Source organism: Lithobates pipiens, unplaced genomic scaffold (assembly GCF_037356315.1).
Source record: "Lithobates pipiens isolate NorthernLeopardFrog02 unplaced genomic scaffold, aLitPip1_a1.2 Scaffold_16, whole genome shotgun sequence".
Lineage (NCBI taxonomy): Eukaryota > Metazoa > Chordata > Amphibia > Anura > Ranidae > Lithobates > Lithobates pipiens.
Window position 1 is genome coordinate 538,972,192 of NW_027507748.1, and position 13,773 is coordinate 538,985,964.

At 42.9% G+C, this 13,773-nt stretch overlaps 1 protein-coding gene across 1 annotated transcript in view; it reads left to right on the forward strand.

Annotated features, from left to right (window-relative positions):
- The first annotated feature begins 7,367 nt into the window (after nucleotides 1-7,367).
- TAMALIN (trafficking regulator and scaffold protein tamalin) overlaps nucleotides 7,368-13,773 on the forward strand; it is a 42,358-nt gene continuing 35,952 nt past the window's right edge. Inside the window, exon 1 of the mRNA XM_077483279.1 lies at nucleotides 7,368-7,628. Coding sequence (XP_077339405.1) covers nucleotides 7,446-7,628 — 183 coding nt within the window. The 5' untranslated portion in view covers nucleotides 7,368-7,445. The remainder of the gene's footprint in view (nucleotides 7,629-13,773) is intronic.

The following is a 13,773-nucleotide window of genomic DNA, read 5'->3' on the forward strand; positions in this document are numbered from 1 at the left end:
CAGAGATCATTGTTCCCGATCACTGGGAACAGTAGATCTCTGTCATGTCATCTGTCAGAATGGGGTTTCACTTTGTTTACAAAGGCTGATCCCCAATCCTCCTCTGTACTAGGCGATCGCAGTCCACCAGCGGACATCGACCCGCGGGCAGGTATGGCGATGTGCGCAGGAGAGCCAACCTGCTGCAGTACAATTGCGGCGGCTGGTCCTTAAGTGGTTAAAGTATAACTAAAGGTAAAACCTTTTCTTTAGTTTTGGACAGAGTGGAGAAGGATTAGAATCCCTGTGAGTTTTTTTAATTGCTGTCTGTGCCCCCATAGGGAAGATTCACGCTCTCTATTTGTCCTGTTTACCATTACCCAACTAAAATAAAATCCCAAATTTTGAGTTGTCCTCAGAAAAGTAACAGAGGGGAAATCTTCCAATGGGGCACTAGTTTTGATGGCCTGCGTGTCTCCAAGGAATTCCCTTTATTTTCAGGGATTTTGTTCACTTCCTGTATTGGCTATGTGACAGGAAGTGAGGGTAAATTTCCCCTGTGGGGCACAGATGGCAAAAAATAAACCAACAGGGTTTATAACCCTCCTTTACTCTATCCAAAATAAAAGAAAGTTTTGTCTATAGTTCTACTTTAATTTAGCTTCACTATCATGGCTTGTCTACCTGGAACAAGCATACTGCCAATGAAATCTGCAAAGTTTGAATTCCTCTCTTGTATGGTTGTTCCAGGTCTTTACGTAGCATGCAATACAACAAAAATTTCTCAACACTAGGATGTTGCTGCACACGTATACTGGGGTATAGGCTTTGGAAATTTGCCTTTATTTTATTCCTTACCTTTCTGGATCCTTTGTTTAATAAACGTAAAGTGATTGTAAATGATCACCTTATAAAACAACCCATTCAGTTTAAAATAAAAAGGAAAGGCAAAACATTTTTTTATAGATATAAAAAAAAGAAAAAGATAAATACCTTTTTTCCCCCCTTTTTTTTAATAAATGATCGCATCCCCTCTGTTCTCAGCTGCATAGATCTAGAGGAGGAGAAGCAGCAGCACAGTGAATGGCTGTGCAGCAGGGGCATTTCAGGACAAGTCTGATCATTGGAGGAGAGTACACCAGCTAGAGAACTGACCATGGTGTGCTCGCCTGCTTAGCATGGTTTGTTTTTAATAAGAAAGCAGAGAGACTGGCAGGAACACCAGAGATTTCACACAAAGGAAGCAATACAATGAGAACAGGATACTTTCTCATATAAGCACATATCAGGATTAATAATTAATATTAAATAATTAATAATAATTTAAAGAGGGCTTTCACTCATAATCTTCCTCCCCCAACCTGTAACAAAACCACACTTCTTTTTTCCTTCGTGGGGAGCGAATACCATTTTTGGTGGTGTCTGCTCCCCCACGTCTTTATTCCTCGACTAAAACCCCTTTCACACTGGGGCGTTTTTTCAGACGCTTTAGCGTTAAAAAAAAAGCGCCTGTAAAGCACTTGAAAGAAGCCTCATCTGCAATCCCAATGTGAAAGCCCAAGTGCTTTAAGAGCCCTTTCACAATGACAAAACGCTTGTAAAGCGCCGCTTAAACTAGCAGCGCTCTACCAGTGTTTTTTGAGCGCTATTGGGGCACTTTTAACCCCTGCTAGTGGCCAAATAAAGGGTTAAAAGCGCCCACAAAGCACTGCTGCCAAAAGTGCTTTTCAGGTGCTTTGCAGGCGTTTTGCAGGCATTTCTCATTGATTTGAATGGAAAGGGGTGCTTTAGGAGCGGTGTATTCACCGCTCCAAAAGCGCTGCAAAGAAGCTGCTTGCAGGACTTTTTTTGATGCCCTGCCAGCGCAGCACCTCAGTGTGAAAGCACTCGGGCTTTCACATTGGGATTGCAGATGAGGCTTCTTTCAGGAGCTTTACAGGCGCCAATTTTAACACTAAAGCGCCTGAAAAACGCCATAGTGTGAAAGGGATCTCAGTGTGAAAGCACTCAGGCTTTCACATTGGGATTGCAGATGAGGCTTCTTTCAGGCGTTTTACGTGCGCTTTTTTTAACACTAAAGCAACTAAAAAACGCCCCAGTGTGAAAGGGGTCTAAGTGAGGATGACGAACTCTCAGCCCACCACCCTGCAGCCCCCTGGAATAATGTCACACATCTCAGAAGGCTACAGGCCAGTCTTACAGAGGTCGGCCGCCTTGTGTATGTGTAGTATGTGGCCGGCTGTGAGTCATCAGGAATGATAACTGCCTACCCAAGCCAAGATGGTGGTGCAGAAGACTTGCTGCTTGGAAGACTGCACTGGACTTGTTGGGCTGTAATTATGCATTTCTTGAAAGTCAGCAGCTGCAGTACTTACTTGTAGCTGCTGACACTTCAATTCCCCTTACCCAGGTAAAGATGCTCTTCAAAATGTAATATAAATGATGGCATCAATAGTAGAAGGATAAGCTGAACTTGGTTGCTGGAAAATAATTGAACTGTCTATTTAGAATTTAAATGATGAAGTAGGACATAAGCCATATGACATAAATGTGTGACAATTGAGAAATAAATTCTGCTGTGAAGAGCATGGCAATGCACCGTTACTTGCGTGCCTGCTATTAAAGTATTTTCTGTATTCAAATATGATCCACAACATAAGATTTTGACTAAGGCAAGGTGGTCTGCATGTGTTTTGACTTTTGTCATTCTAATTAGCACTTTATATATACTGAGGACCTACTAGCACCACATTAAAAAGCCTTTGAACTAATGTATGTCAAAGACACACCTATTAGCAAACACCCCTTTCTTTTCCTCAATAATAGAAGTGTGTCTGACATGTGTAGGCATTTAAAAGGGCCTTTTTATCCACGACACATAACAATATGCATATGGATGCTCTCTATAGTCTACACAAGCAGTAGGCGTCTTGCTTACCTCTCCTAGTGGCTGCATTGTCTCAACGTCCAATTACAGATATTGAATAACCATCCATATAAACGTCACTGATCAGCTTTATATGTCTATACACCGCAGAGTTATTCTTCCTTTGAAAATAACGCATTTTACAATGTTAGTCCTTGGTTCTCTTTTATTTTATTTATTTTTTTGCTTTCCTGGCTTCCCTCTCACTAATCACTGCACAAAAGTGTACACAACTACTTAAAAATGTAAAATGATAATAAAAATAAAAATAATCCCACTGAAAATAGTGAAAAATGGAAACTAGTAGGAACAGAACTGCAGAATATTGTATTAACAAACAAACAAATACAAGAAAGAAATAATGTTAAAATTCTACTCTTCCTTTCATAGGGAAGAAAAGAACTAAAATGAAATAATCATAAGATCAATTTACTAAACTACATAACCTGCAAAGACAAGCAGTGTTCATTCACTCTCACCAGCATAATTGATTGTGCTTTTTTTTTTTTATTATTCTTATAATACAATTTTGTTTATAATATTTTTTGTAAGTAAACTTAAAGTCAGTGTTTCTCAACTCCAGTCTTCAAGGCGCCCCATCGGGTCATGTTTTCAGGATTTCCTTTGGATGAAACAGCCGTGGTAATTACAGGGAGGGAAACTGATCAAATCACCTGTTCAAAATAATGGAGAGACTGAAAACATGACCTGTTGGAGTGCCTTAAGGACTGGAGTTGAGAAACACTGATCTAACTAACGGCAAAACCTTACTCTCTTCCAGTGTTTCTCAACTCCAGTCCTCAAGACGCCTCAACTGGTCATGTTTTCAGGTTTTCCCTCAGATGAAACGGCTGTGGTCATTACTAAGGCAGTGAAACTGATCAAATCATATATGCAAAATAATGGAAAGCTTGAAAACCTGACCTGCTGGGGTGCCTTGAGGACTGGAGTTGAGAAACACTGCTCTATTTAAAGTGAAAAAAAAAGGTTTTGCCCTTAGTGACACTTTTTAACCAGACTCTTCTCATTCTGGGTCGACGTCATATGACAGTCCCCCGGTCACACCGTCTGTGTGTTCCTCGGACACGGCGCATCACCGATCAGAGTACAGAGCCAATGACATTGGTTCTTTACCATGTGATCAGCTGTGTCCAATCACAGCTGATCCCAGGTAAACAAATGTTGGTTATCAGCATTTCTTTTCCTCTGTGCTATCACTGTGTGAGGTAAGGAAAGTCAATAACAGGCTTTCCTGTGACAGCAGACATTTACACTGATCATCAGGGTCCTGATTAGCAGTGCAGCCCCATCAGTGCCAATAGGGTCCATCACTGCAGTATCTTAGTGCAACAGAAACAAGATATACATGTGCTCAAACCCCAATAGCTTGCACATGCATATAATCTATCAGGTGCTAAAGAGGTGTGAACACTAGAAATTCTGGATAACCTTCTGCACACTGCTATGTACCCTTTTGGACAAAAACATGTTTAAGCTGGCCAAAAGGGTACATAGCAGTGTGCAGAGGGTTGGTCACCCTGGTCAGAGGTCTGGTCACTGACCTGCATTGCAACAGAAACAAGATATACCTTTGCTCAAACCCCAATAGCTTGTACATGCATGGGATCTACCAGGTGCTAAAGGGGTGTGACAAGGGGTGGGCAGGAGGGATGGCTGCCCCTGGCGCAATGGTCTATTGCAGGGGTAGGGGGCACCCTAACCCTAAGGGAAAGGGGGCGCAGTTTGGCATCTTTGCCCTGGGCGCTGGATGACCTTGTCCCGGCACTGGGTGTGACCACATGTTAAAACTAGAAATTCTGGATAACCCTCTGCAAACTGCTATGTACCCTTTTGGCCAGCTTAAACATGCTTTTGGCCAGAAGGGTATATAGCAGTGTGCAGTGGATTATCCAGAACTTCTAGTGTTAACATGTGGTCTTACTCCTTTAGCACCTGGTAGATCACATGCATGTACAAGCTATTGGGGTTTGAGCAAAGGTATATCTTGTTTCTGTTGCAATGCAGGTCAGTGACCAGACCTGAACCTAGTAGCTCTCCCCCATTTTGTGTCTGTTTGCCCCATGTTGGCATTGTGCCCACTGTAAAATTTGCATTGGAAGAGCAGAATAGAACTGGCCATGAGAGGGATTACTTTGACGCAGTTGGCCAGCTTAAGCAAGTATTGCGATATATTTGAATGAAAAAAATCCTTATTTTTCATTGCAAAGTTTGCTAGAAAGGGTATTTATAGCAGTGTGCAGAGGGTCATCCAGAATTGCAGGCCTTATCAGTGCAGCCTCATCAGTTCGTATCAGTGCAACCTTACAGTGCCCATTAGTGCAGCCTTATCAGCACACATAAGTGAAGAAGAAAATTTACTTATTTGCAAAATTTTATAACAGAAATTAAGAAACATTTTTTTTCAAATTTTTCATTTATTTAGCAAAAAATAAAAAACCCAGCAGTGATTAAATACCACTAAAAGAAAGCTCTATTTGTGTAAAACAAAATTATTATTTTTTATATGTGTACAGTGTTGCGTGACCTAACATTATGATGATATTTTTAGTGTAGCATCACATTTTTAAGCCTAAAAAATGACAATACTAAGGAAAATAATATCCAAAATGAAACGTGTGTCAAAATCCATGTTAAACTGTTCCTGTGAGGGAATTAGGTGTATTATCAGAAACGAGAGGTAACCACGATGGAAATATATGAACCTTTTTAGGGCTCAGTCACACTTGTCCATTTTGCCAGATTTATTTTCTGTTTTAATCAATGGAAATACATCAAAAGATAGGTTACTAATGTTGTCCATGCGCCTGTTATTTTTTCTGGCATTAAATAAAGGAATTACAAAAAAAAAAAAAAAGATAGGTTACTGCGTGTAGTTCTAGGCACAATAAAATTACCTTACATTGCATGTCAACCTGTGGCAATAAGGCACTTCAAACACGTGTTTGTGTGCATTGACGTGCATTTCCACTGAAAACACATCTGGAAAAAATGGACAAGTATAACTGGGCCCCTATTTTGCTGCCACTTGTTTTTTACATTTGGAGCACACATACTAAAATGCACTTGTTTTTTCCATTTCATGTCTTCAGTGTTGTCACGTGAAAAGATATAATAAAATATGTACAAACATGTGAGGGGTGTACTCACTTTTGTGAGATCCTATATGTAGAAAGGAAGAGGGAGCTTTTGTCAATTTCTGAGGGTTGTTTATTATATTAAACTTTATTTTTTACATAACATTATTGCTATCACAAGGGAGCTGAGAAGGTCTACTATGTGATGATTTAGTGCAGGTGACAGGTTCTCCTTAATGAGATATCTGGGTCTCTCTGACCCCATAATACCTCCTGCACAGACCGTGCTTGATTAGCTTCTTGCCTGGCCAGACCAGTCAGCATTTGAGAATTCTTAACCCAGAAGTGTTCAGAGCTGAGTACTTCCAGGTTCAAACTTCATAGGGTGTACTGTATCAGGTGTAGTAGTGTAATGTATGACCCCTCTTGGTGTAGTACTAAGTAGTGTGGTGTAGTAGTGCAATGTATAACCCCTCTTGGTGTATTAGTGTCATGCATGACCCCCACTAGTTGTAGTAGTGTAATGTATGACCCCTCTTGATGTAGTAATGTCATGTATGACCCCTCATGGTGTAGTCATGTACTGTATCAGGTGTAGTAGTGCCATGTATGACCCCTCTAGTTGTAGTAGTGTCATGTATGACCCCTCTAGTTGTAGTAGTGTCATGTATGACCCCTCTAGTTGTAGTAGTGTCATGCATGACCCCTCTAGTTGTAGTAGTGTCATGCATGACCCCTCTAGTTGTAGTAGTGTCATGCATGACCCCTCTAGTTGTAGTAGTGTCATGCATGACCCCTCTAGTTGTAGTAGTGTCATGCATGACCCCTCTAGTTGTAGTAGTGTCATGCATGACCCCTCTTGGTGTAGTAGTGTCATGTATGACCCCTCATGGTGTAGTCATGTACTGTATCAGGTGTAGTAGTGTCATGTATGATCCCTCTAGTTGTAGTAGTGTCATGCATGACCCCCTCTTGGTGTAGTAGTGTCATGTATGACCCCTCATGGTGTAGTCATGTACTGTATCAGGTGTAGTAGTGTCATGTATGATCCCTCTAGTTGTAGTAGTGTCATGCATGACCCCTTCTAGTTGTAGTAGTGTCATGTATGACCCCTCTTGGTGTAGTTATGTACTATATTGGGTGTAGTAGTGTCATGTATGACCCCCCTCTAGTTGTAGTAGTGTAATGTATGACCCCTCTTGGTGTAGTAGTGTCATGTATGACCTCCGCCAGCTCTCAGGTCTCCCCTCAGCAGACACGTGCTCCGGCGTCTGTAGACTTTCATGTTGTGTTCCTGTATACAGGGGGGGCGTGTCGGCCAGACACAGCCCCGCCCCCGAACTCAGTTATATGCCCGCCGCTCAGTGCTCTCCCTCAATAGAGAGCGAGCGCCGAGTGCTGCTGGTCAGGACGTGTCGGGCTGAGCTGCGGCTGACTGGATAGGAATGACTTTCCGAAGGCTGAAGAAGCTCCACCACAAGGAGGACTATACCTCTCCGTCGGAGCACACCATATACCGGGATAGGGACAAAGCTGACTCTACCTACATGGCCCTGGACACTTACCGGACGGATGACATGTACAAGGCGCTCATGGTGTCCGGCGGGACCCTTCCCAGAGCCAAGAAGGTACAACACTGCGGGCATAGCAGTCATTACAGAGCACGTGCGGGGTGTTATGAAAGGGTTACTAGGAGGAGGGGGCCCCATACTGGGCTCTATTGATATGAGGAGCGTGTCTGCAGAGCTTCCCCGTGTTGTCATAGCATTGTCCCCGGAGGGGAAGAGCACACAGGGACGCCTAGGGTGGGGAATGTGAGACCATTGTTGGGGAAGACCTATTGTCTGTGTCTTGTCACTGATCAGTGCGAGGAGAACACCGGGAACTTCACTCCTCACCGGACATCACTGCCTGAGATCATCCCTATGATCGTTATTATCCTCATCACTGACTTCTGTGTCTGATGTGATCTCTGATCTGTATGATAGTTATCACCACCTGAGATCTCTGATCTGTATGATAGTTATCACCACCTGAGATCTCTGATCTGTATGATAGTTATCACCACCTGAGATCTCTGATCTGTATGATAGTTATCACCACCTGAGATCTCTGATCTGTATGATAGTTATCACCACCTGAGATCTCTGATCTGTATGATAGTTATCACCACCTGAGATCTCTGATCTGTATGATAGTTATCACCACCTGAGATCTCTGATCTGTATGATAGTTATCACCACCTGAGATCTCTGATCTGTATGATAGTTATCACCACCTGAGATCTCTGATCTGTATGATAGTTATCACATGATCACTGACTTCTGTGTCTGATGTAATCACCTGAGATCAGTTATTTAACAGATTAGTTATCTCGGGTGATCAGAATAACCACCATACTGATCAGTGATCATATATCTAACAGATCTGTATGCTTGTTATCCTGATCACCTGAGATCCCTGATCTGTTAGATATGTAATCACCTGGGATCACTGACTTTTTGTGTGTGATGTGATCACCTGGGATCGCTGAGGTCCTAGATCTGATGCATGTGATCACCTGACATTACCTATGAACTCTCAACTCCTATCTGTGATCACTTGAGGTCACCGATCTCCTATGTCTGATGTGATAAACTGACATCATTGATTCCCCAAGCATATGATTACCTGAGTGCAATTGATCTTCTATTTAATATTATCACCGATGATCACCTGACATCAGTGATCTGCTATTGATATTATCATTGATCGCTTGAGTTCACCAATCTCCTGTGTCTGACATGGTCACTTGAGATGACCAAAGTTTACTGTACTCCTAGCTAGGTTATGATGACCTGATCCCCCCCCCCATGACATGGTATTTCACGTAGATGGATCTTGGGTGTCACTCATTGACATCCTGCTATAAGGTCATGTAAGAGCACGTATACAAAAGATAAAAATAAAATGCTATGTGAGAAACCACACCACCACTTGCATGTACTAAAATGTTAGCTGCACACTCTAATACAAGTGTGAGAAGTTGGTGGTTTGTGTCTAGGAGCTTATGGCTTTGGCTCAGATTCCTGTAATAGTTGCACCTCACTTACCACATCTAGTTTTGCTCTGACTACATATCAGTTATGTGTTCATGTATGAATGTTGCCAAGGGCTCGTTCACACCATGTCCGGCGAGCTGCGCTTATCTTCATATATCTGCACAGGCTCTAAATGCCAGAACACATAGAAAACCATTGTTCTCTGTGTGCCCTGTTCACACTGTAACACTGCATTGAGGTGAAGTGCATATAAACCGCCACAGGGTTGATTTACTACAAGTTGAGAATGCAAGATCTGGGGCAGCTGTGCATGGTAGCCAATCCGCTTCTAACTTCAGATTGTCACAAAAAACCTAGCAGCTGATTGGTGTCTATGCAGTGGTGCACCAGATTTATCACACAACTTTTAGTAAATCAGCCCCAACATGTCTGAATTTTATGTAGTGCATTCTATCAACTGATGTCAAGGCATTCTGCAAATTGACTAGGGACAGTAAACCACAGGATGACGTCTGTCACAGCTGCTGCTCTTATGGTTTGGCGCTGTTGGTAGTATCCAGCTAACTGATGGATAATAGGAGTAATCTGAGGCCCATTTTAAGTGGTAATGTTTTTGGACTAGACATTTGGATAAATCTGTGGCTTGAGTTGACCAGTTTGTGAGGAAGACAATGTTGCTAAAACCTGTTTCACTATATCTGGTCGTACACAGAACATGGAAAAATGCAATAGTTTTAGTAAATATAAAGTGATAAATCTCTCTTCTCATCGGTAGTATATAGCAGTTTTGTGACTTCTGAGTTTCTGGCTAAAACTTGTAGGAGTTTTCATTTTCATCTGACTGTCCTATGAGGCTGCAGGACCCCTGACCCTCGGAACAGTGCTAATTGGTCCTGTGCTGTTTAAAGTGGTTGTAAACCCTTACAACCAACTTTGACCTACAGGTAAGCCTAGATTAAGGCTTACCTGTAGGTCCAAGAAATATCTCCTAAACCTACACGGTTTAGGAGATATTTGCCGAAAGACGGGCACTGAGCGCGCTGCGGTCAACGGCGATATGCTGCGAGTGGCGGCTCCCGTGCGCATGCGACGTCATTGCGGCTTTGCCGAATGACAGCCGCGGAGCAGCAAGACCCACCGAGAAGATGGATGCGCTGGACTACAGGGGACAGCGGTGACTTTGGCTCCTGTGTCAGGTAAGTGACACCTAATGGGCTACTATGCGATGCATAGTAGTCCATTATGTTTTACCTTTGCAGGGAATGAGAGGAAGTAAACCCATCAGGGTTTACTTCCTCTTTAATGCACCTTCCCAAGAAAAAACAAAAACTCTAGCCGTACACCAATCTGAGCATGTGCAGGGTGCCCCCAAGGCTCTGTTCTCTCAGGAGATGGTTTGGAGACTGTGGAAGAAGGGCATGATCAGAAAGCAGAGCCACACAGTGCTGAGGATTAACCCCTTAGGTTCCACAGGGAGTATAACAAGCATGCTTTACTACATATACAGACTGATTTTATTGCTGTGCGTGTAGTAACACTTTAAAGTGCTTCCCTTTCCTTCTCCAGTGATAGTTCAACCAGAAAACTTCATATTTAAATGAGACATTACCCATGGCCGCACACTCATACTAATAGCCAGCTGTGTGATTCGCTGATTTAATTAGTGGGCACCTACCCATTGCCATGTTTTCTTGGCAGTGCCTATGAGAAGCCTTCGGAATATTAATGAAGCTCTGCGTTCTAGGGTACTTCTGGTGCTATGCATCATAGGTACCTTACTGCTGAACTCCTCAAAATAAGAGCAGGATTAACCAGTAATTTCTAGAGATTTTGTCAATTATGTTGCAGCTAGCGATGTGTGTATTGATGGTTGGTCAGTGTAATATCATTGATTAGTAAGTGTACAAGGGAAAGCTGAAAGCTGGTTGCCATGTACAGCTGCTCCAGTTTTGATACATTCCCCTTATACTATATGCAATGCTTGCCAATGTATTTTTACTCTTGTACTGTAAGATAGATAATCTGACTATATATCTGTATTGGAGAACATAGCTCTCAATCATGGATATAGTCAGACTTTTTAAAACTCTGTTCTACTATATAATAAGGAGCACCTACATGTGTTTTTTTTCACCACAGGCCAGGGTAAGTAGATGGTGCGATTTTTTTTTTCTTTTGGTTGTAGGAAAGAAAATTGCTTGATTCCCCCATCAACAGTCAGTGTTGCTGGGGGAATCCCTCTGATGGAGCAATTGTTAACCCAGCGAGGGAGTGGTTTCTGCCAGAACACTGAGTATTGCTAATGGCTATAGCTGCTGGCAATAATCGCATGAAATATCCGACAGGCTGGTTGTACCCAAGATGGTCGATCAATCAACGTGGGTATAATCGGCATGCCCATATGAATCTCAGCCGGTTTAGCAGGGAGAACACAATTTTTTGCTAGCGAATGTAATCGCATGTAAAATCTGTCAGGCTGGTTATATCCAAGTTGATCAATCAACTTGCGTACAACCAGCCTGATGGATTTTACATGCTGAACCGGCTGAAATTTGAACCATGTATGGGCACACGTATTGTACCCGCGTTGATTGATCGATCAACTTTGGTACAACCAGCCTACCTATTCATGGTCCCTGCTGAACCAGCCGAGATTTGAACAGTATGGCCGGCTTAAGTTTTGGTGCACCCAAACACACATCAAATGTATATGTACTTTAGAAGTTATATCTTTCAGATTTCCAAAAAAGTTGTTTGGTAAACATCAGTAATTGTTGATGTGAGGTCAGATGGCTCCAGTGACAAGTGAAATGCCTTGTGTAGGTAGTAGTGTACTAGTGGGACTTCTTGTTTTACAAGTTTTCTCTTCTCACTGTGACAGATGACAGGTTGGTGGCGCTCTCATCTACTTCTATATAGCACTGTGCCAGCAGGAGACATTGTGCTACACGCTGGCAGTGTTTTGTAGATTACATTGTAACAAATGAAGTTTTGTTGCATTGTTATAATACGTGTATTGTCAGTTCTATGTGATCCCTGAAGCTGAGCTCCAGGTTTACCTCCAGACTTGTACAGTAGCACAGGCTCCTGTCCTGATCTGAAATTGCTACCTCTGGTTTCACTGTATACTGTAAGCATCTCAAAGTGTGCATTAGAAGCTGCAGCAAGTCTGCCAGAGTCCATCTCATTTCCTGACTGGAGAACATCCAGCAGCATCTAGGTCTTTTCTCCCCCTTTTTTCATCCACTGTCCCTGTCCTCACTTTTATTCATTGGATTTCAGCTTTTTTTCATTATTTTAAATGTGCTATTCTTGTATCAACATACAAAAGGGATAACTGACCCACGCATTTACGTTTTTAGGGCCAATTCACATGCGATCCAGGAGCAGTGCGATTTTAGCCTCTTCATTTAAATGGGCTTAAATTGAGCAGGACCACAGCAAAATTAGTGCATGCACTACTTTACAAAACGCAGAACAAATTGATCAAATGGTACTTCTGTACCATGTGATCCGGTGCAGGCAAACGCCCCACTTTTACACCCTTTGTTTGGGGTGTCAATTGCATTGCACCAACACCCACTGTAGATTGCAAATGCAGTGCGTTTTGAGCGAGGTTTGAAGAAATGTACACAGAGCTTGGGTTTCCCACACTGTATTCTGGTGTGAACTGGCACTCGATTGTGGAGGGCACCACGTGTGTTAGGCTGGTTTCACATGGGCATTCTCTGTAATCCGTATCTGCCTGCTCAGCAAGGGCTCTCCCTACTGAGCAGGCGGGTGACAGGTCTGTGTCCGCTCCGCAGAGCTGACATGGACACAGCCCCACTGTTCTCTATGGGATGGTTTCCATTAGACTGTCATCCAGTCCAAACCTGCTGGTTTTGCAGACAGGATCCTCTCAGATGCCGGCAGGTGTCAGCAGACATGTCCACTGGCACCTGCTGCTCCATAGAGATCTATGGGTGGTCCTGTCAGGTCTGCCTGAAAAACTGGCAGGTGGACCTGACAGCCTGTGTGAAACCAACCTTGATTAGGAAATGTAGCCTGCCTAGGAACTCCCATTCCTCCAGACTGACATCTGCCTAACAAGGCATGTATAGAACTCCTCCCAAGGGTCATAATCTGCCTGTATTGTATAGAAAAACGCAGAGACCCAGTGATTGATATTGCTCAGCCTAAAATAAGGTATATAATGAAAATAGGTTTTATTTACAAATGTCCTTTAATGATTGTGCTTTGTCCTTCCATGTTCTGTGATCGGTAAGGCTGAAAACTTGGTTTATAGGTTTGATCTAATATGGCAGCACACCAGTTAAACCCCTTTCATGCAAGCTGTCTGATCAGGTCTGCCTGTCTATTTCAGTCAGACCTAATCGCACCCTCCAGTCTCTTCTATGGGAGGGAGAATGTCAGTGGACACATGTCCGCTGCCACCATCTGATCTGCCAAAAACAGTTGGATGGTGGTCCTTTTACCCATGTGTCTTGAGATCAGATGGAAACAGAGGTAGTCCGTTTCCATCCGCTTGCCCCGTAGAGGAGAGCAGGACTGTCCATGGGGTTTATGTACTAAAGGCAAATCCATTTTGCACTGAAAGGGCAGTTGCTGTAGATCAAAGGGGAAGATCTGAAATGAGGGGAAGCTCTGCTGATTTCTATCATCCAATCATGTGCAAGCAAAAATGCTTTATTTTCCTTGCATGTCCCCCTCAGATCTACAGCGACTGCAC